This window comes from Eschrichtius robustus, chromosome 20, assembly GCF_028021215.1.
Source record: "Eschrichtius robustus isolate mEscRob2 chromosome 20, mEscRob2.pri, whole genome shotgun sequence".
Taxonomy (NCBI): domain Eukaryota; kingdom Metazoa; phylum Chordata; class Mammalia; order Artiodactyla; family Eschrichtiidae; genus Eschrichtius; species Eschrichtius robustus.
This window is the reverse complement of record NC_090843.1, coordinates 20542768-20568818: the sequence shown is the minus strand read 5'-3', so window position 1 is coordinate 20568818 and position 26051 is coordinate 20542768. Positions and strand designations below refer to the sequence as shown.

Here is a 26051-nt window from a genome sequence, read left to right as displayed (position 1 = left end):
GTGTATAAGAGTGTGAAGTGGGTGAGTCTGGGTGTGGGGGAGACCAAACGTGGAGGGCTTGTAAGGCCAACATTGCACGGTTTGGCTGTGTTCCCCACAGGTCACAGAACCAAAGGGTGTGTTTCAGTGTCTGTATGTCCACCTTGGCTGGGACTAGCACTCAGGTTTGGGTCACATCCCTGCTATTCCTGGTCTCCCCTCCGGCTTCCTTTGTGCCAGGATGAATGTGGTCTTGGGTGAGCTAGTTTTCCCAAAGGGAGTGGAGGCCAAGAGTCCCTGGGGAAATAAATGCCACCTTTCTTTTTCTCCACCATCTTTCCTCATCCATCATTTCCCGATCCTCCTTCTATGATGTTAGAAGTGCTGTTTGAGATCTCCCTTCCATCCCTCCTCCTGGGGCAGCCCTCTTCTCCCTCGGAGAAGCGCTGAGATCTGGTTTTATTGTCTGGGGGCAGCTGGGCGTGGGTCTGCCCTGTTGGAGAAGATAGCGCCTCCATCTCCCCAGCCCCTCTGACCAGCCCCTCTCACCCCACCAGGTAGAGCAGGGCCCTCCGCAGCAATGTCGGCCAAGGCGATCTCCGAGCAGACAGGCAAAGAACTCCTCTACAAGTACATCTGCACCACCTCGGCCATCCAGAACCGGTTCAAGTATGCCCGGGTCACCCCTGACACTGACTGGGCCCACCTGCTGCAGGACCACCCGTGGCTGCTCAGCCAGGTGAGCCCGCGCCCGCCCCCCCCTCCCCCCGCCCCGGCCTGAGCCCCTCCTCCAGGCCCAGAGTCCCAGGGAGAGAAAGCAGTCGGTTTGCTGGAGATGTCCCCCCGGGGCATGTGATGGCAGATGGCCTGCAAGGGTGGGCAGGGTGCAGGGGGCTGAGCACGTTTTGTGTTTGGCCCCGGGCCCTGCATGCTGAGGTCCCCTGGCATGGCGTACAGAGCCTGGATTGGAACTGGACAAACCGGAGTTCAGATGGCAGCTCTCTACATATTAACCATGTGGCCTGGGGCAAGCCATTTCACCTCTCTAGAGTTTTAGATTCTCCATCTGTCAAATGGGCATAACGCTCAACCTGTGAGTTTAAGGATTAGTAACAATGTCTGGAAAGTATTCAGTGTGCTGCCTGGCACTTGGTAGATGCTCACTAAAAAACATCCGCCCTATTAGGAATATGTCAGGGCCATGAGGAAGTGTGACGTTGTACTTTGGGTAGAATGGCTGATGGGATCCACCCTGGAGTAGAGGCTCCTCTCTGTAGATCTCTGCAGGGCTATTGTTGGGACGGTGTCTGGAAGCTTAGACTTCTTTGGCAGGTCCCAGAGGGCGGGACCGGGACCAGTAGGGGGAGGCGTTCAAGGATGCAGGTTTCCTCCCACCATGAGGCAGCCCAAACCACAAAGCGAGCTGCCTCCAGAGGCGGTGAACTTCCTTGTACTGGAGGTGTGTGAGCAGTGGCTAGGGGCTGCTTGTTTGTCTTATAGACAGGGTTCAAACACAGGGATCGGGTTGACCAGATGTCCTCTAAGGTCCTTTGTCACCCCCAAGGCTCTGTCTCTGTTCTTTGTTTTGAAACACAGGTGTTAGTCCATATTCTGAGGAGTTGAATGAAGCTAGGATACCACATAGGGAGGGTAGGGAATTACTTACTCATTCAGCAGGTATTCAGTGAGCACCTGCTCTGCCAGACCCCATCCTGGGTGAGGATGGCTTTAGATTCCTGGTTGTTAAAAGAAAGATGTTGGCTGGGGTAGGTGAGGGAAGCTTCTGGGAGTTGACCTTGAAGGTTGGGTGGAATTCGCTCTGGGGGTGGGGTGGATTGGAAGCCACCAGGCTACGCTGTGCTTTGGGTCCCCAAACTGTCACCTCTTACTCTACCCTATCTTTCCTTGCTGTAAATACAAACCCCTCTTATTCCAGAGCTTGGTGGTTAAGCCAGACCAGCTGATCAAACGGCGTGGAAAGCTGGGCCTAGTTGGGGTCAACCTCACTCTGGACGGAGTCAAGTCCTGGCTGAAGCCACGGCTGGGACAGGAGGCCACAGTGAGTCTGGGTGTAGGATCGGGGTGGATGTGCTGTGGTAACAGAAGCAACTGTGGTCGCCTCCAGATCAGCAACCCTGTGGGTCACCCCCACAGCCGGTCAGATTGCAGCCTGGGGAAGGCAGGAGCCCAGCAGAGCTGCCTTAGGCAGCAGGGCCGCCTTGGTGCTCATTCCCAGCTCCCCTATCAGGGAATGGCAAGATGTGCTGTACAGGTAACCCCAGTACAATTTGAGAGCCAGGCGGAAATGGTCTGTTTCTTTAACAACAGTCGTGGAGATGGGACTCTGAGAACTATTCTGGGAACTCCTTTCTTGTCAGTTTCCAGAAAGGGTAGGGTAGCTTGTCATGACCTGCGTATATAAGCGGGTGGGTAAAAAGAAAAAAAAACTTGTAGAAGGGAGATGCAGAATCATTTAGGCAGAAACGTTCTTGGGCCAAGAACCGAGGAGGAGGAAACAATTAATAATACTGAAGAGTAAACTTAATTCTTGCCTTCTCCCAGCTCGTTGATCCATTTCAACTCTGTAGATGAGATAGTTAAAAGTGGAATATGGCTTAGGAAGGCTAAGTGATGCCCAGAAATAAAATTGCATTTCTTTTTCTTCTCCCAGAAGGAGCTGGAGAACTGAAGGGAGGGAGTAGGCTGAGGCTTGGCTTACCCTGGGGAGGATGTGCTGTCCGTACCTGGCTTTGTCGCATCTGGGGTGACCACGGACCAGGGTTGAGCTGTTCTCTAACCTGGTTGCCGGGGAGTAGGATGAAGATGGTGATGGAGCCATCTTCCTTTCGACTGGCCTTCCTCAAATTAGCTCTTCACGTTAATTTCCCAGTTTCTGGCTCTTGTGGGTAAAGAGGGATCCTTGAAGTTATACACAGCACAGGCCTGGGGGCAGAGAGATCTTGACCTCTGTGCCCCCAGGCCTTTGGGGAGAGGACAGCAGGGTTGGGGGCTGAGCAGTGTCCCCAGGGAGGTCCTCATGCTTCCTTCTCCTCAGCTGTCTGTTGGGAGGGGGATGTCAAGGACCTCTGGCAGCAGCGTTGACCCCGGCAGGAGCAGCTCATTACCTCTGATGGATCACTGTCTGGTCCTGACTCAGCAATGACGCACGCATGGGTGGGCGGGGGCTTCGGGACACGCTGGGAGGGATGAGGGCTGTCTCGCCTCGGCTGCTGCCAGGGACCCACTCAAACTGATTAGCTCTGCAGGCCTGTTGTCCTCAGCCGGGAAAGTCTGTGTGTCAAGCTCCCCTCTCTCCCCCCTCCCAGCCATTCCCTGCGCCTAGACTCACGTTCTGGGGCTGGGTCTCCCTGCCTGAGCTCTGGGATAGATAGCCTTGATTTGTCCGAGCGCCTTAATTTGTGGCACAGCAGAGGGGGAGATGCTCCTGGTCTCTGCTCTTGGGGGCGGGGCGACGTTGCAGCTCATTTATCATCCTCCAGAGGAGGCAGGAAAGAATGTGTGAGGTCAGTGTTGAAGTGTAGCTGGCACGAGGTGGTGGGTGGAAGAGGAGATCTCACGAAGACTTCTTGAGCCCATTGCCCTGGTTTCTGGAAAGATCTCTTTCTGGCAGGTGTCGTGGCAGTAGTGCTTGGGCCCCGCCTCTGATGGGAGGGCGAGGTGGAGGGACCAGAGGGCGATCCTTCCTCCTGCCCTGCGAGCAAGACATGCCTTCTGGTCTAAGCTTTATCTCCCTCAATCTCTGTAGGTTGGCAAGGCCAGAGGCTTCCTCAAGAACTTTCTGATCGAACCCTTCGTCCCCCACACTCAGGTATGTGTGGGGTGGCTCCAAGCTGGGTCTTCTCCCTCTGGGAGCTTTGTGCCTGTTGACCCTAAAATGATGAAGGAGAAATCAAGCTGCTGGAGAAAAACCAAAGGGACCAGAGTCTCTGAAGCGGTGCTAAGGGTTTGAGGGTGCTGCGGAGCAGGGAGTCCAGAGATGAAGGAAAGGGCTTAGTTTGCAGCAGGAAGGAGTCAAGGCTGGTAACAGAGGGGACTTCCCAGTGCTGGGATGAGAAGGACTTGGAGGCAGGGCCCCTTCCCCCAGAGCAGCTCACGTTGGCTCAGTCTGGACTGTCAGCCAGCAAGGCAGTGGCCTCTTGTCTCTTGTCCTCAAGGGGAAGATGGTGACCTGCTCTTACCTGGTGAGAGGTGTCTACGGGGTTTTAGAAATGATACCACCGGGGTTGGGCCCCTCACCCACGTGGTGCTCTCTTCCCCCGTAAGGAGGAGGAGTTCTACGTCTGCATCTATGCTACCCGAGAAGGGGACTACGTCCTGTTCCACCACGAAGGTGGGGTGGATGTGGGTGACGTGGACGCCAAAGCCCAGAGACTGCTCGTTGGTGTGGACGAGAAGCTGAATCTTGAGGGCATCAAGAAACACCTGTTGGTCCACGCCCCCGAAGACAAGAAAGAGTTGAGTGAGAGGGATGGCAGAGAGGTGGCAGCGGAGGAAGGGGGAAGGCCGACAGCTCTGGGCACAGAGTGGGGAAGGCAGAGTGGCCTTCCCTGTCTGGGCACCCACTACACCGCCCCCGCATCTGGCCGGAAGGTGGGGAGCAGGAGGCAGGCACAGCCACTCGCCATCCCCAGGAGGGATGCTGGGGGTGGAGGGGAGGCCGGCTCAGACTGAAGTGTGCGTCAGCGTCCCTCACCTCCGTGCCCCGTCTGTCTGGCGCGTGTCCCCCTCCTGCTCCATGCCTGACAGCTCCCTTCCGCCTCAGTGGCTGAAGAGTGATGTCTGGGGAGCGGGGTTTGGAGCAGAAAGTGAGGGGTCAGCGGGGTGGGTGTTGGGAAGTGGAGCTGTCAGTGGCAGTGAGAGATTGCCACTGAGCCCACTCCGCCACGGATTGACAGTCCCTCTCTGCCTCCCCCTCTAGAATTCTGGCCAGCTTTATCTCCGGCCTCTTCAATTTCTATGAGGATCTGTACTTCACCTACCTCGAGATCAACCCCCTTGGTAACTATCTCTGCTGGGGTGGGACAGGGCAGAGTCCCAGTACCTATGGTAACCCTGGCCTTGACGTTCCGAGGACCAGACCCCCACTTGCAGGGGGCAGCGCAGACAGCTGTGCGTGGGCGGAGGGATCTCCAGGCTCCTGTTCCTGAGCTCTCAGGAGGCCACAATCATTCCTCTTTTCGCCAACTCCAGTTTCTTTCTTTCTTCTGTGATGGGGAAGTCCTGGTTATGATCTGACTCTGCTCTGTGGCTCTCCCTGCCAGTGGGTTAGGCTGTTCTACCAGGAGCTGAGCTGCCCCTGCATCCGCCTGACCAGTCAGACCCTTCCTTCCTCTTGGTGCCTCGGAGACCCCCTCCCCGCCTCCCCCTCCAGGAGTTGGTCCATCATTGACCCCCAAGGCTGAAAAGACCTTGGCGAAGGCTCTCACGCTGTGAAGGAGGCAGGTGGCGTGGGCTGGCTCTGGCCAGGGCTTCTTAGGGCAAAGTCCTGATTCAGATTCCAACTAGGGATGTAGCCCCTCTAATGGGCCAGATGGCTCTGTGCTGACTTAATTAGCTAAATGGCCCTGGGGGAAAGGGAAATGGACTCCAGTGAGGCGGCAGTAAATGAATCCTGCTGGCTGGGGGCCCAGTGTGCGCACGGCTTCCCACTTCTCGCTGGACCCTAGGAGACCCTGGTGTGTGCACCCAGGGGCCTTAGAGACTGTGCCTTAAACACTTTTTTTTTTTTTTTTTTGAGTTCTGATAGACTTTATTATTATTATTATTATTATTATTATTAACATCTTTATTGGAGTATAATTGTTTTACTTTTTTTTTTAAATAGCAGGGTTGTGGTGGATGAATAGTTAGACATTTAAGGCATGGAGTATAGCATTTTATAAAAATGCTTAAAAATTGCCATGGCAACTGAAACAGACGTTCCTGCCCTATTACCTACAGGTCAGGGAGGGGGGACTGGTCTTGTAGAATTTGTTTTTCCTTGAATGGGGGAAAAGCTGTGTCTCCATAAGGACCAATCTGGTTTCTTGTTGAGCTAGAGAGTCGTTAGGCCTGGGTGGTCCCCCATGGGAGTGGTGTGTGGGGAAGTCTGGAGGGGGTTGGAGGTTGATGGTCATCTCTGCTAGGGCCCATGTCTGATTGCCTGTTCTTTTTTTAAAGTGGTGACCAAAGATGGCGTCTACATCCTTGACTTGGCAGCCAAGGTGGACGCCACCGCCGACTACATCTGCAAAGTGAAGTGGGGTGATATAGAGTTCCCTCCCCCCTTCGGACGGGAGGCTTATCCAGAGGTAAGGCTGGTTTGGGGAGGAGATGGAGAGTGAGGGGGACCGGCAGGGTTGGGGGGGTGGTGACTGATCTCCTATGAGCATTTGGCAACCCTTGTGGGCTATATATTTGGCAGGAAAGGAAGGCCAAGTGCCATTTAATTTTTTTAAAACCCTGGAGGAGGAGGGTGTGGGGGTCAGCCAAGCCTCTGAATCCCGGCCGGAGATCCTTTTAGACTCCCCTCTCAATCAACCTCCCTGGGCTCATGACCTGATTTGTTGTTTCTCAGTAATTCTGAGTGGCTCCCCGAATCCTGTCAGGAAGGTATTTCTCTCGGCCACTTGCTGAGAATTTTAATTGCTCCTTCCCACCCCATCCTCTGAGAGGTCCTCGCCACAGGATCAGGCGTGTGTGACAGAACCCAGGTCAAGGGAAGAGGCTGGTCTGGGGGGAGGAATGGGGCCTGGGGGGCGCGGCACGGGATGAGCTAGGCAGGCAGATGCTGGGAGTGGGGGCCGTGGTAGAAGCAGAGTGACATAGCGAGGCCTGGGACTTGGGCAGAGAGCCAAGGACTTGAAGTCTGACAGAGAGGAGTTGGGAAGTTTGTCTCCAGGCGGTGACTGGCCGTGGGTGGTTTGGTACTTGGAGACAGCATCACGTTTTGTCCCAGGCACATGAGGCCCTGCACAACCCCTTCTCCCTGACGCTGTGAAGGCAATGGAGGACCTCTTCATATGACTCCAGGAGAAGGGGAGGGGTCCTGGGATCTGTGACCTGGTGAAGGGTGTGCCCCCACGGCCCACCTGTTGCTGTCTGGCCCCTAGGAAGCCTACATCGCAGACCTGGACGCCAAAAGTGGGGCAAGCTTGAAGCTGACCTTGCTGAACCCCAAGGGGAGGATCTGGACCATGGTGGCCGGAGGTGGCGCCTCTGTCGTGTACAGGTGACTGAGAGGGCTGCTGAGGGGATGGCAGCCGGGTCCACGTAGGCTTCCCACGTGTGGCCTGGATCAAGTTGCTTCACCTCGGGGTCTCCAGTTTTCCCCCTCGGTGCAGAGCAGAACTTGTGGGGCATCCCCGAGGGGCCTACACAGTGTCTCTGCAACCTTCTTCTTTGCTTCAAAATGAATTTATTAGTTATAATTCTTAGTTAGTGATATGTGCTCCATGCAAAAGTACAACATACAGAAAATGAACCAGAAGGTGAATGTTGCTTGGCTGTGTCACCACCCCTCCCCCTACCAGGTCACCACGGTGGGTGTCCTTCCAGGTGTTTTAGTGCCTGTATGAATAGTCACAGCCCCCCCGGGAGAGTCTGACGCAGGACAGTTAACCTTCAAGTGTGACTTGTTTGGGCCTTGAGGGTCTGAGGTCCGAGAGGTCAGTTCCATAGGCTGCCCAGCCTCAAGGCTTCAGGGACGTCTGCGTGGCCTCCCAGGCACCAGGCTGCCACCCTCTGCCACTCAAGTTGGAGCCAGCACTGACTTCCTTGTCTCCCTGGCAGTGATACCATCTGCGACCTAGGGGGTGTCAACGAGCTGGCGAACTACGGGGAGTACTCGGGTGCCCCCAGCGAGCAGCAGACCTATGACTATGCCAAGACGATCCTCTCCCTCATGACCCGCGAGAAGCACCCCGATGGTGAGACACGCACTCCTTCCCCGGACAGCCCAGCGTCCTCAGTGGGAACAGCTTTGGCTGGGCTGTGAGGCACCAAGGTTTTCCTGGTCCTTTGCAACCTGGGGCTAGTTATTTAACTTCTGGACCTCAGTTTCCCTGACTGCACAATGGACAGTGACAGCGTCTGTCAGACTGGGGGCTCCGAGGGGGCAAGGAAGGGATGGATATATAAAGCCCTATGAGCAGGTGCAAGCGGGGAGGTGGTGGTGGCATGCTTTTGCTGACTGCTATAACGCGGTTCTTAGCGACTCACTTACACATCTATTGTCTGGGCTGTGTGATTCCCAGCTTTCCTATATCACCTGTCCTGTGTTTTGGGACTACAGATACCAATTCCCCTTCCCTTGAGCCAGATAGAGATTCCCACCAGGGGTATCCAAAAACCAAGCTGGGTTTCTAGATGCCAGCTAGGAATGATGTAGAGATTCTGTGGGTTCGAGAATTCCCTGGCGGTCCAGTGGTTGGGACTCCGCACTGTCAATGCCAAGGGCCCGGCTTTGATCCCTGGTCAGGAAGTAGGATCCCACAAGCTGCGCGGTGCAGCCAGAAAAAAAAAATTGAGATTTTCTGGGCTTGGATTAACCACCTGCTTGGTGGCATAGGTTATGGAGAGTTGAGCTGATGACACTGAACGGGCATCAGGAGAGACCAGCTTGCTCCCCCGGCCTCTGCACTGGTATCTCCTAACAGCCGGGGGACGCTCACTCGGGAGAGAGCACTCCCTCAGTTGGATTTCCGGTATGACGCCCAGGTCTACCTTTCTAACCCTTTTTTGACTTCTCTTGCTCCAAACCCAGGCAAGATCCTCATTATCGGAGGCAGCATCGCCAACTTCACCAATGTGGCCGCCACATTCAAGGTAACCAGCTGCAGGGGAACGTGGGTGGGTTGGGAGCGGGGAAGGGAAGTTTCTGGGCAAGTAGGTTTGAGACAGAAGCAGGTTCCCATGAATTACCCAGTCCGGGGAGGGGCTTTTGACCTAGGGATGCACAAGACACTGGGATGAAGCTGGATCTGGGCAAGCAGCCGACCCTCCCTGGGCCATAGTTCTCCCATCTGAAGTGTGGGGAGAAGGGGAATTTCTGCCTTCCCCCCCTTTTAGGACCAGTTCTTCAAAAACTGGCTTGACTGATCTCATTTCCAACACTCCATTGAAAGATTCTGGGTTCTCTGCACCTCCTAGTGTTTTGTTTCCCAGTCATCTATCTGCCCCTTCTCCAAAAGGTTGGCATGAGGAAGTGTCTGATGCCCTGGGGCTCCTGCTCATCCAGCCAGAGGCCCGTCAGCCTGGGTCCCTGTGCACAGGTCAGGGGCGTGGGCCCCAGTTTAAAGAAAGCGTGACTGCCAGTCAAGAAGGATGACAGCTAACGTGTCTCGAGACTCCTCCCCTTCAAGGTGGCCGCCTCAGGAGGCCACTTATCCCATCCTGTCAGGTGCTCACTGAAGCCCTTCAAAAGAGTGTCTTCCATCTGGTAGTTCCACATAAACTTTGAAAATAATGCATGAATAAATGTCAGTCTTGAAAGTCTGAGCTCTCGAGAAGTAGGGGACCAGGAGGGGACCAGGCCTCGCCAGTCCTGCCTAAAACAGGTCCCTAATTGGACCTGATTCAACAAACAAATCTGACACAGGTGAATCTCGACAGCTTTGTTTTAACTTCCGAGCAGCCTGTAATAAAGGCAGTGCCGTCGATAAGGGCGGTTATGTCTGGAGTAGGAACTGTGTGTAGAGTTTCCCATGAAATGCCATGAACGACAGAACTTAGACTCAGTAAACTTGCCTTCCATCTGGAGAGACAAAACTGATCCACACCTGTACCTGCTTCCACGTTACCAAAGTTGACACCCATTGCAATGCTTTTCCCCCAAATCACTTGAAGAAGCTTTTGTAGGACTTTGACATTTAAGTAGACTATGTCCTGATCACCCTGACAACTCTTGCATAGGACCTCGGTGTAGAGTTTCCCCCAAAATTGCAATAAGAGAACAAGAATGACTACAGATGGGATAAGAGAGACCAGCAAAGCCCCACTGGCGTTGGAGGCCCAGCACCCCGCGCATTGAGGGGTGTCACCGCTGGGTGCCCCATGTTCTCACCTCAGCACCATTAACAGTGGTTGCCTGTCCTGGGCCTTTGGGTTGCTTGTGTGTGCAATACGTGTAAAATTCTTGAGTGCCAGGGCCTGCTGTGCTTTGTGAGAAGCCACCCTGGTTTTCTCGTTTTGTTTTGTTCTGGCTGTGCCGCGTGGCTTGTGGAATCTCAGTTCCTCGACCAGGGATTGAACCTGGGCCGCGGCAGTGAAGGCGCTGAATCCTAACCACTGGACCACCAGGGAACTCCCAGCAGCCCTTGTAATCTACACCCTGGGACATTTGTTTCCCATGGTTATAAATGCTTGCTTTATGGCTGCGTTCATTCTAGTCACATGTCTCTTGTCCCTTGGTGCTTCCAGGGCATCGTGAGAGCGATTCGAGATTACCAGGGCCCCCTGAAGGAGCATGAGGTCACGATCTTTGTCCGAAGAGGTGGCCCCAACTACCAGGAGGGCTTACGGGTGATGGGAGAAGTCGGTAAGATGGGGAACCTTTTCTGTCTCTCCCACCCTGAGTGTTATGCCTCCTCGGGATTCCTGAAAGAGTCAGTCTTCCAGTGCCTCCGTGCCCTCCCACCCGCCTCTGGAGGTGCAGCTTGCTTCTGCTGCTGTTCTGTGCCCTCCTGACACAGAGCACCTGACCGAAACCTAAATTCAGAATGAGCAGGAAGGCATTTTCATTCAGCTGTTCGTTTAGCAAATAATTGTGGAAGGCCTGCTGTGTGCCGGGCCCTGTGCTGAACCCTGGGGTCACAGCCACACACGACAGATGACAGGCAGCAAGCCCTCGTGCAGTTGAGGACAGGGACCGCAGCGTCAGGCGGCATGAAGGAAGACGAGCAGGGGGAAGGGGGGGACGTCTGTGCATCTAGCATCTGTGGGAGGGGACAGGGCAGTTTTAAATGAGGCAATCGGAGAACGCTTGACCAGAAAGGTGGCATTTGAGCAGAGACCTGGAGGAGGGAGCAGTCAGTGGTGACTGTCTGCCGAGGAAAGGGCAAGTCCCAAGGCCCTGGGGTAGGACCAGCTGGGAGGGCTGAGGGACTGGGGTCGGGAGAGCGAAGGCAGGGAGTCCGGGGATGGAGGCAGAGAGGCCGAGGGAGCAGATATGCGCGGGGCTAGAACAGGTCCCGTGGGCACTTGGCTGTGACCCTGGCAGCTGCTGGAAGGCTGAGCAGAGGAGTGACACCATTTGACTTAGGTTTGGGAAGGTTGTTTAGGCTGCTGGGTGGAGACAAGACCAGAGGGCAGCCAGGTCGAAGCAGGGGGACCACCTAGGAGGCTGTGGCAGCCTCCAGGGCAGAGTGGTGGCCTGGACTGGGGCGCGGGGGAGGGAGACAGTGGTAAGTGTCCAGACCCCGACCGCTGGTGGCCTGGATGGAGGGAGGGGTCCGGTAATTGATAGAACTGGAGGGAGTTGCCCCTCGCTGAGCTGAGGGCAGAGAGGGTGTGGGTCCATTTTGGTTTCCTTTCTTCCTTCTGCATTTTGGGCGTCTCCTGCAGGCTCCTGAGACCTCAGACTCAGAGCCGTCAAGAACTTGGGGACCACATCATGTCAGGGAGGACTAAGATTAGGTCTCCCTGAGTTGACCTGATAGAACCAGCAGCTTTGGTCTTGAGTGAAGCGCAGCCCCGTTGCTAAGAGCACTTATGTGTGGGGCCGGGGGGGGGGGTGAGGGTGAGGAGGATATGAGACGCTCCTGCTTGGAGATCATGCCCTCTAACTGGAGAGGCAGAACCTTTCCACCTTCCCGTTTTCCCAAATCTGCTATCCATGGCAAACACTAACCCACCTAGATCACTTGAAGTGGTACCAAGTCCTAGTTTTCACCTAAAACCGTGGACCTGCCATGGACGTAGCCCTCGGAACGGCACAGTGAACGTTACTCAGTCATGCCTGGGACGTTAAACTCACGGGACAGTGAACAAGTAAACAGCGGCTGGAACAAGAGGCTGTTTGGTGGGGACCTACAGGCAGGGCGGTGTGGAGGGGAGCGATTGTCGAGGTCAGGGAAGGCCTTTCCCAGGAGGTGGCACTTGAGCTGAGCTGAGTGACAGCCAGGTGACAGCTCCATGCGGAGGAAGGAACAGGGCCAGAGCCCTGGGGAAGGAGCCCGGCTGTTCAGGAACAGAGGCCGGGCCTGGGTGGCTGCAGTGTGGTGGCCACGGGCGACAAGTCTGGACGGGGTTGGAGAGCCGGGCAACGGGAGGAGCGCAGGCTCTCATGATGCCTGTGGTCACTGGAGAGTGTCTGTAAAGCTGTTTCTTGCTCTTATTGGCAGGTAACCTTTACAAAGTTTTGTTTGGTGGTGAAGATAATGACCACCAACTCCTCGGGGGATAATTGGTCTTGCACAGAAAGCGCCAGACATCGGGCGGGCTCTGAAGGGGCCTTGCCAGAGTCATGTGGGCTTCCTTGCAAGGCACTTATTAGGAGACTTGAACCATGGATGCTTTTCCGTCCCTCACAGGGAAGACCACTGGGATCCCCATCCATGTCTTTGGCACTGAGACTCACATGACGGCCATTGTGGGCATGGCCCTGGGCCATCGGCCCATCCCCAATCAGCCGCCCACAGCGGCCCACACTGCAAACTTCCTCCTCAACGCCAGCGGGAGCACGTCGGTAGGTGCCAGTCTTCCTCTGCCGTAAAGCCTGCAGAGTCATCTTTGTTGCCCCTCATATCCCATCCCATCCTGGGCACAGTCCCCAGCTTTTTGGGGGCATTGGGGAGGTATGGGGAGAAGGTAGGATGTGGTTGGTTTCTGTGTCTCTGCCAGTTTTTTCTGCCCTATCAAGGTAGTGTAATGGAAAGACCAGGGATTTTTTCATCAGACCTGAGGTCAAGGGAGGGACCTTGGTGGGTATTGCCAAGAACCTGTTTGCTCACCTGTAGCCTGGGGACAATACTAATTCCTGTCTCAGAGTGTTGTTAAATAGTTCTTTTGGAAGCAGCTTGTAGGGAACAGAGCTGTGCATAGTTCTTGTTACCTGAGTTCTCTGGGGCCTTAACGACCAGTAACTTTTTTCCCAGCTGTTCCTTGCGACTGTTTCTCTCTCCTTGTTCCCCCAGACTCCAGCCCCCAGCAGGACGGCGTCTTTTTCTGAGTCCAGGGCGGATGAGGTGGCACCTGCAAAGAAGGCCAAGCCCGCCATGCCACTAGGTAACTCCCAGCAGTTTCAGGACCCTCCTGTCCCCCTTCCCTTCCTGGGCCCCGCTGGGCCAGCAGAGGTGGATGGAAAGCGGTTTGGGCTTTGCTTTTGGGCATGGTGCGTGGGATGGGAACAGACACGAGGAAGTGGTGGCTGGAGCCTTCCCCGTGGGCTCTCCTGGTGCTGAGGGCCCACGCTGCGCCTGGGTCACCCCACTCCCCATTGTCTTCCCCTCCGCCCCCTTCTGTGGGGTGTGTGAGCTGGGCAGGGAGGCTGCGGAGGAGACAGGGGTACAGAAATACCAGGTGGGGGCAGGATCCCTCAGACTCTCCTCCTGAGTGGACGGCAAGAGCCCAAAGCTCAGGATGGCAGAGAACTCCCGCGCCCACGCCCCCAACCATCCTGGGGCTCTTACCAGGACATTCCCTTCCGGTGAGCCCACCGCCAGGGCACACATTGTCTACCAGCCCGTCTGTGCTTTGCCTGCTCGTCTGTCCCTCCTGTGATTCACCAGAGACATGATCCCTGCCAGCCAGCCCTTGCGACCAGCACTAGGTAACCTGTGTTAGTTACCACTGGGCTGACATGGCCTGTGCGGCCTCTTCCTGGGACGGACAGAGCGTGCTTAAGGCATCTTGTGAAATAGTGACGCTGGCTCCAGGCACTCAAGATTAGAAGCTGCCGCCCTGCGGTCCCCAAACCGGCAGCTTTGTCCACAGCACAGAATGACAGGTCCAATCCCTCGGCCTAATCATCTCATTGTGCTTCATGGGGACAAAACAGGTTAAGAGGGTGGGACCGGGCCCGCTGTCCCTCTGGAGGGCCTGGGCCTTTGGTGTTCAGCACACCCTCCAAGCCTTGGTGCTTTTGCTCCTCTCTGCGCTCTGTGCTCCTTCTCCCCTTCTTGCCTCCACTCTGCTGATCGGGGGTCTCTCTTCTGTTGGCCTTGCTCCTGTCTGTTGTGAATAGACAAGAGACGGTGAGCGCAGCAGCCCTGCAAGGCTTGTCCATGGACCCCTCCCTGTTCCCACCCGCTCCCTCCAAAGCCTCCAGCCATCAGCGGGTCACTCAGTTGCCTTGGTCATTTTCTTTGACAGATTCAGTCCCAGGTCCAAGATCCCCGCAAGGTAGGATGCACCCAGCTCCGCGTGTGGCTTGTTAGCGGGTTACAGTCTTACGGTGTGCTTTGTCTCCCCGTCCCCGGTGGGTTGCAGTGTTGTCTGGTATACTTTCTGTCCCTGCCTTGGTGTGGCCTGCCCCAAGTCCTAGTCTTCGCTCTCCCTTCTTTCCCACCCCTGCTTATTTCACGCCCCCGCTCTCCTTGCCGTGGGGCTGTGACTCCATACGTGGGAGGGGGTGGAGAGCGCAGGAGGGGCAGGAGCCAGGCCCACAGCCTTGGAGAGTGGGGTGGAGCCGAGGAGGGAGGGTCCTCCGGGGAAAGAGGGAGCCATGGAAACTGAAGAGGGAGTGGCAGAGCCAGCGGGCCAGGAGGGGAGCCACTGACCACCTGATTTTCATCTACATCCCCTGATGTCCTCGTTTTCTTTTCCCACCTCAGCCTCACCACCGCCGACTTCATCCCAGACTCCCAGCACCAGGGACAAGTTTAGATTTCTCTGGGATTTGGTTGGAAGAGAGAATGGAGAAGGAGAGGGAGAGACCCGGAAGGGTGTGCAGTAAATCTGGCGGAGGGACTGGGCTTTGTCTGGTGTGTGAGGTCACTGTTTAGCAGGGACATTTTCTGTGTGTGTGTTCACACACACTGTATACATTCATCTATTGACCAAGGTGAATAGGTTCATTGAGGTGAATAGGTGAATCAGTTCAAAGTGTCAGGGCCTCCATTTACCTTTTTGACAATGACAGCTGTGAGAGATCCCCCGCTCTGGGGAAGGGGAGTTTCTGGGGAAGGGGGGGTTTCGTAATGATGACCTCTGACTCCTTGCTAAGAAGAGGAAAGGGGTAACTAGGCAGGGTCAGGTAGCCCTTCCTCCCCTACCTCTGGCAGCATCCACTGTTACCTAAAAGACCGGACCTGAGGCTGAGCCCTGCGCAGAAGGACAGAAGGAACGGGGGCAGACTCTCAGTGAGAGAGCTCTTGGCTGTGGAGGGTGGAGGTGGGGTTTAGTCTTACTGTCCTGAGCGGTGCTGAGACGTGGGAGAGGAAGGAGGGCGGTGGATCAGGAAGGGAGGGTAGATTGGGCCAGGACAGCAGAGCCAGTGGAGGCGCCTGGTGGGGGCTTAGCCCCGGAGCACAGGTTCTCTCTGGGGCCTCCATCTGTGCTGCCGCTGGGCTGAGGATCGCCACCTTCAGCTTTGCCTTCTCTGTGCTCTGAGAGCTCCAGTTCTGCCCCCTTTCGAGCTGGAAGTGCGGGTGGGTTCGTAGAGATTCCAGGCCTTGTCCTGATTTCTGTAGCCTCTCCGGTGGACAGACGGGTGTATGTGCACATGCGCGCATGCTGACTCTTGGGGGTGTGGGTTCCCCGAGGATGGGGAGTGGTGGGGCGGTGCTGGCTTTATATCCCTCCTCAGTTGCACAGTTGAGCTGCATCTCAGGTTAGGACAGAATCCTGGCTCTGATGCTAGATGACCTACAATCTTCGTCATTTGGCAGCTCTGGCCTTCAGTTTTCTGGGGCTGGAAAGTGAGGGAACTGGATTAGGTGGCCTCCCTTGTTCTGTGATCTCATGTCTCGTTGGAACCCAGATGGGTCCAGGGCACGGTAAATCCCGGGTGTTTGCACCATCAGGAGCCTTCTGTAGTGATAAGCTTATGGCTGTGATGGAAGAGGCAAGCCTGCGTAGGGATGAGAATCTTAACATGCCTTGGGAAACTGGTCTCTTTTAGCCAACCTGTGCTAGTACGGTAGGTTAATTAATACCAATGCCCCTGAGCTCTCTGCATTATTTTCCTTGGGGGAGCTGAGAACCTCCCCTGTGAGCTACTTTTCTCCAGCAGAAAGCAGGAGGGTCAGGTGACCTGCCTGTCTGGGGTGACAGCTCAGGAACGCACTTCCGCCAGCTCTTGTTGTTCCCCTCACCCCTTTCCTGATGCCCCTTTCCGCCCCTTTCCTGCCGGCCTGTCCAAGAGCATTGTTCTGAGCAGGAAAGAGCCACCTGGGAGGAGGCTGTGGGGAGAAGGTCAGGTGGAAGCTCTGTTAGGATAAGGCTACAGCAGACGTCTTCATTGGACCTACGCTGACCTAGAATCAAGAGGATTCAAATCCTGTCCCGAGCTGGCTTATGTCCAAATTCACAGGTGATAAGGATTGTTGGGGAGCCGTTTGAAGTCTTGTGGTAGACAACAAGGTCCTACTGCATAGCACAGGGAACTATATTCAGTGTCCTTTTATAAACCATAGTGGAAAAGAATATACAAAAGAATATATATATGTATAACTGAGCCACTTTGCTGTACAGCAGAAATTAATACAACATTGTAAATCAACTATACTTTAATTTAAAAAAGTCCAAGGGACTTCCCTGGTGGTCCAGTGGTTAAGACTCCATGCTTCCTAAGTCAGAAAGAGAAAAACAAATATCGTATATTAACGCATATATGTGGAACCTAGAAAAATGGTACAGATGAACCAGTTTGCAGGGCAGAAATAGAGACACAGATACAGAGAACAAACGTATGGACACCAAGGGGGGAAAGTGGTGGGGGGGTGGTGGTGGGATGAATTGGGAGATTGGGATTGACATGTATACACTAATATGTATAAAATAGATAACTAATAAGAACCTGCTGTATAACAAATAAATAAAATTAAATTTAAAAGAAACAAAAACAAAACAAAACGACTCCATGCTTCCACTGCAGGGGGCACAGGTTCAATCCCTGGTTGGGGAACTAAGATCCCGCATGCCCACGCCCCCCGAAAAAAAAAAAAAGTTTAAAAAAAAAAAGTCTTTCGGTCACCCAAATTGGGAGAGCTTAACATTTTTTTCTGGTGACTTTAAAAATAATTGATCAAGCCCTCATTTGCATATACACACCTTTCCTGTGAAGTTGAGCAGGTCCTGTAGGAATTCTGCTGTCTGTTCACTGCTGAGTCCTTTGCCAGCCAGGCAGGTCCTCTCAGTTCATTTTGCGCTCTCTGCCACCTCTTTCCAGAAGAAATCTAGGCGCCTCTTCCCCCCACGTTCTCAGAGTTCCATCTTCTTGACATTCCTTTGCAGTTTTGACGCGTCGCCCTCGTGGGACGTGGGGCGTGGAGGGGTCTGGCAGGCAGCCCCCCGGGGGGGGTGTGTTCTGGGTGTACTCGCTGTGTCTCTGCCCCCCAGGAAAAAGCGCCACCCTCTTCAGCCGCCATACCAAGACCATCGTGTGGGGCATGCAGACCCGGGCCGTGCAGGGCATGCTGGACTTTGACTACGTCTGCTCCCGCGACGAGCCCTCGGTGGCTGCCATGGTCTACCCTTTCACGTGAGTTGCACATGGCAGGGAGGCTGGACGCGGCCGCCGAGTGGGATGTCCTCATCCCATCTCCTCCAGCAGCAGCACAGAGCTGGGCAAGCCCTGGATTGTCCCCTTTGCCCGAGAAGCATCTGCCCACCCCAGACGGGGGCGGTTGATGTTCCTGGGGGATCTTTTTCCCCCACAGACTAAACTCTTTGAAGGCAGACCCTGCCTTTCCGCCTTCCGGGTGAAGCCCCTCCCGAGCCCTGGCAGGTTAAGAGTGTCCTGACCCCTCCTCTGCCTTCCTCACAGCGGGGACCACAAACAGAAGTTTTACTGGGGTCACAAGGAGATCCTGATCCCCGTCTTCAAGAACATGGCTGATGCCATGAAGAAGCACCCGGAGGTGGATGTGCTGATCAGCTTTGCCTCCCTGCGCTCAGCCTATGACAGCACCATCGAGACCATGAATCACGCACAGGTAGCTCACTGCGCCCCGGGGCGGGAGGCAGGGGCACCCTGAATGGTGTCTGCTGCGACCAAGGCCTTGGGATTCGGGACTGGCCAGTGATTTGGGGGATAGTGGTTGGAGACCTGATCTTCAGGAGGCAAGGTAGTCGCCAAGGGTAGGTGGGCTGCTTACCCGGGCTGGCAAAGAGTCAGACCGGGGTCGTCTGCCTCCACCAGGTCCTCTCTGTGCTGAGATTGGCTTTCAAAACAGGATCAAAAGCACTTTTTTTGCTTATTGTAAAATTGTTAACATGTTTATTATAGAAAAGAATTAAATGCTGATAGTAAGAAGAAGAGGGTAAATACCTCAAGTCTCATTTGCCAGAAATACGGTTGCTGACCTTTGAGTACATCCTTATTCACACCTTTTTCTGGGTTTGAACAAATGGAATAACGCTGTATCTGTTTTATAATCCTTCAGTGACTCTTTCCACATCAGTACTTAGCAGCAACATCATTTTTGCTTTTTCCAGTCTCATGATGAGTGTACATCCTTGTTTCCCCAGCGTTCATGTCTCGAAGTCAAACTGCTGCATCAGAATGTGCAGATTTGAAAGCCTTTGATCCATCCTGCCCAGGTGCCCTCCAGGGAAGTCCAGAAATGGGGACGTAAACTCCCATCACTAGTTTGAGAATGCCTGTTTCTCTGTACCCTTGCCAACACTGAACGCTTGGACGTAAAGAACGTATATATTTGACAAAATGATAGGCATTCTATTTAATTTGCATATCTTTGATTATTAACTAAGATGAGCTTCTGAAAATATGTATTGGCCATTTGCATTCTATGACATGGCCTCACCTCCTTTTTTTCTGTTGAGGTGTTTGTCTTTTTTGTTACTGATTTGTAAGAGCCCCTAGGGATTAAGATATTGATTTTTCTGTTCAAAATTATTGTCTGATCCCAGACTGGCTTACTTCAGTTTATGATGGGAGTAAACTTGTTTTGATATCTAGATGAAGCAAAAAAGAAAACACACCTGCTAAAAATGAGCGGCTTTTCTAGTTTAGAACAGAGGTTGGTGAACTACAGTGCAAGGGCCAAAGCCAGTCCCCTGCCTGTTGTAAATAAAGTTTTATTGGAACACAGCCATGCTCACTTATTTACATATTGTCCATGGCTGTTTTTATGCTGCAGAGGCAAAATTTAGTCGTTACCACAGAGACCACATGACCAACAAACCCCAAAACACTATCTGGCCCTTAATAGAAAAAGTTTGCCTTGGATCTTTCCCGCCACCCCCCACCACCCCCTCTGGCTTCTCCCTCAGCCCACTCTCTGGTCCAAGTGTGGAAGCAGCTTGTTTCTGTCAAGGTTTTATCCTGTGGGGATGCACAGTCAGAGCCTCAGAGGGCACAGCAGAGATAGCCCTAGATAGCTGCTTTATGATCCGGCACCTGGACAGGTGGGAAACGGGGCTGAGTCTCATGAGTTTTTGGATAGGTGAGAATATAACAGTTTGGACTACAGCAAGTTTTCAGAAACATTTGTTCCTACTTGGTTACTGACTCACTGTGGTGTTAACCAATGGAGCGCAGTTTTGGGTGCCTCTCTTTGGGGGGAGGGTTGAATGATCAGGGTAGGAACAGAGGCCTGTGGGAAGAAGGGGGTGCATATTGTTATCATTACTCCTGGAAGGGGGCCTGGGAGATGGGTTCTGGAGTGGTCGCTGCCTCGACATCTCAAGTGGTGAAATGGTAACGGGAAGGGACTGTCCTCGTGCTCTAGATCCGGACCATCGCCATCATAGCTGAAGGCATCCCCGAGGCCCTCACGAGGAAGCTGATCAAGAAGGCGGAGCAGAAGGGAGTGACCATCATTGGACCTGCCACTGTGAGCATCCCTTCCACTTCTGGGCCCGCAGGAAGCTCATTGCTGACTCTACTGTCTCCCATCTAGTTTGAAAAGATTGAGAGAGTACCTGTTGAAAGTCAGTCTGTCCATTTCCAGTTAATTTTTTTTTTTCCGGCTGCGCCGTGCGGCCTACAGAATCCTAGTTCCCCAACCAGGGGTTGAGCCCAGGCCCCGGCAGTGGAAGTGCTGAGTCCTGACCACTGGACCGCAAGGGAATTCCCTGTCCGTTTCCAGTTAATTTTTTAAAGGGCTCTCTCCGCAGACCATATCACCTTTACAGTTTCGAGGGGCTAACAAGACTTTTTTAAGCGTCCACCCTCAGACAACCATAGCATGGTCTTTGATTATTCCTTCAACTGTAAACCAAAGAAGAATCTACCTAGGGACCTTATTTTTGACCCAAAGGCCTTTACATAAGAAAAAATTGCCCCGTGAATGTTTTTTGTTTTTGTTGTTTGTTTTTACTTAGTTGTTGCATTAAAAATTTGGCTGAAGCTAAGAATTTTTTTTTTTAACATCTTTATTGGAGTATAATTGCTTTACAATGGCGTGTTAGTTTCTGCTGTATCACAAAGTGAATCAGCTGTATGTATACATATATCCCCATATCCCCTCCCTCTTGTATCTCCCTCCCATCCTCCCTAACCCACCCCTCTAGGTGGTCACAAAACACCGAGCTGATCTCCCTGTGCTATGCGGCTGCTTCCCACTAGCTATCTGTTTTACATTTGGTAGTGTATATATGTCCATGCCACGCTCTCACTTCGTCCCAGCTTACCATTCCCCCTCCCCGTGTCCTCAAGTGTAAGATTTTTGAGCTAAGCAAGGAACCTTTCATCTTGGAGGTAGAGGGTGATCTTGAGCAGAGGTGCACACTTGTATCAGACACCTTTGCTGGGTGCTGTTGCCCTTTTGGAGCAAAAGAAGCGACCTAACCCTGAGTGTACACCTCCAAATCTGCAGTCGTAAGCCACGTTTTACCAATAAGGCTCCCTTTTTTCTGTGTGATGTCTCTTGATGGGGAGAAGAGAGTCTTCCTCAACAGGAAACCTGACATGCAGGTGCTGGCCAGGGTGGGCTGGGCAGGTAATCCCGGGCTCTGTGACCACCCCCCGAGCTCTATGGTCAATCAGCCCGCCCTCCTCCCTGACCGCGGTTTCCGTCCCTGCAGGTTGGTGGCATCAAGCCCGGGTGCTTTAAGATTGGGAACACCGGCGGGATGCTGGACAACATCCTGGCCTCCAAGCTGTACCGCCCCGGCAGCGTGGCCTATGTCTCGCGTTCAGGCGGCATGTCCAACGAGCTCAACAATATCATCTCTCGGACCACGGATGGCGTCTACGAGGGCGTGGCCATCGGCGGGGACAGGTGATCAGCTGAGGGACAGGGCGCTAGGTCCTCTATCTCTGCTCGCCGCCCGCCGCTGAGTTCCAGGCACATAGGGATGTTGCTTAAGTCCATAAAATGGGGCATCTCTTCTCTGTCTCAGGACCAACATGAGCATAAGATCAGAAAATACAGAAAAAAACACAGAAAGGTGTTTTAAAAGGTGTTTGGGCTTTGGGGGGTAATTCTGTTTGTTGTCTGAGTTGTGGCCGGAGGGTGGCAGCAGAGTGCAGTGCTTAGCAGGGCTCATTCTGAAATCAGACCCCAGGGGGTTCAAATCCCAGTTTCCCTTGTTTGGGGGGGCGGGGTGGGGGCAATCCTGGGCAGGTTACCAACCCTCCCTAGACCTCCATCAACCTTACGTAGCAAACGGGTAAAGTCATAGTCCCTACCTCCTGGGGTTGTTGGAGGATTAAATGAGACTAACACAGGGCCTGGTGCTTAGTTAGTACTCAGTGCTAGTTGTGGTTAATAAGAGTGAAAGGAAAAACTGTTCCTTTACTCACTACCGTACTCACACTTCTGGCCACAAATGTGGCCAGATTTTCCCACACCAAGCAGTTCTCTGATTCTCTGCAGACACCAACTGGAGGTCTTACAATTCAGTTCAGTTCTGACACTCTACCTTGAGATAGCATCATAGCGTCAGGTCCCACAGGTTCGGGGCTCAGTCCCACAGGAGTGCCCCCAACTTCATATGTCAGTCGCAAGTCCAGCCCTCTGGTACTTCTGACCTGACCACCGGCTATAAATCGGAGGTTCCCATGACCCCCTCCTCAAGTTCAATAATTTGCTAGAAGGGCTCACAGAACTCAGGAAGAGTTTGCTCACTAGCTTACCGGGTTATTACAAAAGGACGCAACTCAGGAACGACCAGATGGAAGAGGTGCATAGGGCAAGGCATGTTGGGTGCGTGGAGCTTCCCTGGCTTCTCTGGTGAACACACCGCAGGAGCCCTCCAAGAGTTGCCTCATGAGAACAAAAGACACTCCTATCACCCCCATGACTAAGGAAATTACAAAGTTTTTAGGAGGGCTGTGTCAGGAACCGGTGTCAGAGACCAAATATCGGAACAAAAGATGCTCCTAGCGCCCCCGGTCACTCAGGAGATTACACGTGTTTTCAGAGCTCCGTGCCAGGAACTGGGAGCAGAGACATATACGTATTTCTTATTATTTCACAAATAGTGTCCTCATTATTTTTGTTAGTAGCAACAGTAATCAGTAGGTCATCAATTGAGTAATGTCTTAGAGCAATGCCTGGTACTTATTACCATAATAAATGTTAGCCATTACTGTTTACTGTTATTACTGCTGTTAATACTGCCACTGTTCGGCTCAGAAACCAAAAGCTGTTGGGAGAGTGAGTCACCTTGTCAAGTCTTCCTGCCTCTCCCAAGTCATTTCAAATGGAGCAACTGCGTGAGAAGGGACTCGCTGAGGTCTTCAGGGAGGTGGCCTTGGGACCCCTAGTCCCCAGGTGCTCCCTGACAAAAGGCTCTGGGTCAGACGAGTCTGGGCAGTGCTGCCAGTTGTACTGTCCTCTTGGGATTTAAATGCTCCTGAGCATATCAGAAGCACTCGAAGATCTACAAGGACCTTGTAGATCTTAAGCCTACTTGGCCTTAAACAACTCTTTTGCAAACTCACGTGACAGTAGAAAATTTAAAAAAATATTTTGGCCTATACACAGACCTTCTAGCAATCGCCTAGGATATAGTTTGGTACGTTGTATTGATTATCTTTTGCTGTGTTTTAAAAAAATCACCCCAAAACAAAGTGGCTACAAACAACAATAAACGTGTATCCTCATGGTTCTTGTGTGTTAGGATTCAGGGCTCAGCTGGGCAGTTCTGGCAGGTGGGCTGTCTGTTGAGGTGGTCAGATGTGGCACGCTGGAGGTGGCCCGTCCACGTGGCTGGCAGGTGGTTCTTCTCTGTGGGCTTCTGTACAGGCTGCTGAGAGTCCTCAAGACTCGGCGGCTGGCTTCCCCTAGAGCGAGCGATTCAGGGGAGAGTGCTGGACAGAAGCTATTTTTTTTATAACCCCACCTTGGAAGTCAATGTCACAGAATGACTTCCTCCATATTTTGTTCATTAGAAGCTAATCATTAAACTCTACCCAAATTCAGGAGGAGAGGCATGAGTTTCCACCTTTTTAAAAGAACTTGTGGACATATTTTACAATCACCCCACATGTGCTCTTGAGGCATCTCTTACTGCCGTATGAACTTCTCTGGGCTTACTGATTCCTCTTCCTTCCCTTCCCTTGTGCCCCATTTACTACCTCCCCCTCCCCCATTATTCCTAAGGCATCTCTGGACCCTCACTGGGCATCCACACCCACAAAAAACCCCGCAGTGTTCTTAGTACAGGTGTGCTTCCCACACCTGTACACACACCTCACCTCACCGAGTCTCCTGATCCTGAACACCCTCCCTGCTCTCACCAGGTACCCCGGCTCAACGTTCATGGATCATGTGTTACGTTACCAGGACACCCCAGGAGTCAAAATGATTGTGGTTCTTGGAGAGGTGAGTCATTTTTAAAAAATGGTTTTACAGCAGAGATTGACACAACATTGTAAATCAGCTATACTTCAATTAAAAAAGAAAAGGTTACTTGATTATTAAAGTCAAAAAAAAATTTTTTTCTGATTATAAAAGTAATGATGATTTTAGTTTTTAAGAAATTCATGCATTTTGGTTATCTATAACTGAAAGTGACAGTCCCTGGTAATCCTACTCCCTAGACACTGGGGCTTAGAGGCTGTCACTGTTAACACTGCCGTGTTTGTTCCTAGGAGAGAAGTTCTTGCCTCTCGGTGGCACAAGATATTTTAGTGCCAGCAGAGGAGAAGCTTTCACTGGCTGGCCCCAGTCTGTCCCTGGTGGGCAGTGGATAGCTGGAGTCAAAGAGCCTCTCTTACTTGTGCCCCTGATCAGGTCTGGTCCTAAATTATCTCATACCCTTAGATCAGGAAAGGGGAGTTCCGGGGACTCTCCGAGGATACCCACTGCCCTTTAAAAATTCTTCCTCGCATCCAAACTCGATCTTCCAGGCCAAAGCCCATGTCCCCTCATTTTCTAGCCAAGTTCTAACTCGGGACACCTGATGACCCTGGCCCCTACCTGATTTGGGACAGATTTCCTGCTGCGTTGCTGCTCTAGGTGCAGCTCAGAATGGGTTCCACTGACTTGGGGGCTTTTTCTTGTTCCCTGTTCCCTGGCAGATAGGGGGCACGGAGGAATATAAGATCTGCCGGGGCATCAAGGAGGGCCGCATCACCAAGCCCGTGGTCTCCTGGTGCATCGGGACCTGTGCCACCATGTTCTCCTCCGAGGTACAGCCGGGACAGATCCCTGCTGGGCAGGGAGGCCGAGAGAGGGGGCGTCTGAGGGGAGCCGTGTGGTCATCTTTTGAAGCAGCTGGTTTCTTCGATAACCGTTTATTACCTGCTTGGTTCCTACAAGGTCCAGCTGGGGCCCTGCTCTCTAGAAGCTAAAATCCAGTTGGAAGAGACAAACTCATAGCCAGATTAAGGCCAGAACAAGGCTCTGAGTCCCTTCTCAGAGTAGGAGCAATTTACTGCCTGGAGGAGTTGAGGTGGCTTCATGGAGAAGACGAACTGCTCCTTAAGGAATAAGGAGGAGTTTGCTGAGCTCTAGAGGGAGGCTTGGGAGGGAGAGGACACACCCTAGGCTCAGAGCTGGGGAGGGCGGTGGTGGGAAGTTCTGCGGGGGGTGGGGGGGGTGCGGGAAGAGGCTGTAGAAGAAAACCTCTGGATGTGTTAACATGACTGGATGCCTGTGACAGTGCCTGGGGGCAGAAGTAAGTACAGCCTGTAGTGGATGTTAGATAGAAAAGCTCTGAGCTGTCGGACTCCTGCTAGGTGGGATCGGCCAGACCTCAGCCCCTGTAGTCCAGCTTAGACAATCCTCTGTCTCGAAGATGGCCCACCCGGTGAGGATGAAACCGAGGAAACAACCACCTGTCACCCATCAGTTCATCAGTAGCTGAGCAGGCTCTGAGTGTAAGGCCTTGACCTGTGCTGTGTGTATATGAAACAAAACTTGGCCATCAGGGATTCCTGCAGCAATGATAATCCCCTACGCTTAAACCCTCAATTCTTCGAGTTAGCCTGTCGCCCTATCCTTTCGCCCTGGATTGCTTGCCTTTCCCCGTCAGAGTCCTGCCCACCTCCAAGTGGCAGTATTTGTCCGGTTGTAAAATGCACCTCTCTTTTGAACCAGCAGTTCCATTCCTGCAAATTTACTCTGTGGGTCTGCGTGCAAAAATATTTCAAGGTATGTGTACAAGGATACTCACTGCAGTGTTGTGATGGCAAGAGAAGGAAACACCCTAAACGCTGGTCGGGAGGGGACTGTGTCCTCATGGCACGGCCATGTAATTGGAAACCAGGCAGGAGAAGAATGAGGTGGATTTTGAGATGTCGACATAGAGTTCAAGTTATGTTGACTCTAAGAAGGGGCAGGGTGCGATAAATGCTTATCATAGGATCCATCTGGTGTAACTATGAACTGTGTATGTGTATCTGTTCTCTAAGTAAGTGAAACGGGAGGGAGCGGGTCACGGAATCCTGCCCATCCTCCAGGGCTGAGCTCCACTCTCACAGGCTTGAGAATCAGCTCTTGGTGGATCTGTGTGACTGGGGCAAGTCGTTTAGCCTCTCCGTTCCTCAGTTTCCT

At 53.1% G+C, this 26051-nt stretch overlaps 1 protein-coding gene across 2 annotated transcripts in view; it reads left to right on the top strand.

The window, feature by feature from the left end:
• ACLY (ATP citrate lyase) overlaps positions 1-26051 on the top strand; it is a 42534-nt gene that overhangs the window by 4910 nt on the left and 11573 nt on the right. Inside the window, exons 2-20 of one of the 2 annotated variants that reach the window (XM_068531476.1) lie at positions 537-718; positions 1916-2038; positions 3746-3808; positions 4264-4454; positions 4919-4998; positions 6160-6290; positions 7092-7210; positions 7771-7907; positions 8744-8805; positions 10399-10516; positions 12510-12664; positions 13113-13203; positions 14290-14319; positions 17479-17620; positions 17906-18074; positions 19833-19937; positions 21130-21326; positions 23795-23876; positions 24575-24685. In XM_068531476.1, the coding sequence (XP_068387577.1) occupies positions 560-718; positions 1916-2038; positions 3746-3808; positions 4264-4454; positions 4919-4998; positions 6160-6290; positions 7092-7210; positions 7771-7907; positions 8744-8805; positions 10399-10516; positions 12510-12664; positions 13113-13203; positions 14290-14319; positions 17479-17620; positions 17906-18074; positions 19833-19937; positions 21130-21326; positions 23795-23876; positions 24575-24685 (2265 nt within the window). In that variant the 5' untranslated portion in view covers positions 537-559. The remainder of the gene's footprint in view (positions 1-536; positions 719-1915; positions 2039-3745; positions 3809-4263; positions 4455-4918; positions 4999-6159; positions 6291-7091; positions 7211-7770; positions 7908-8743; positions 8806-10398; positions 10517-12509; positions 12665-13112; positions 13204-14289; positions 14320-17478; positions 17621-17905; positions 18075-19832; positions 19938-21129; positions 21327-23794; positions 23877-24574; positions 24686-26051) is intronic. The other variant, XM_068531477.1, reaches the window with a different exon arrangement.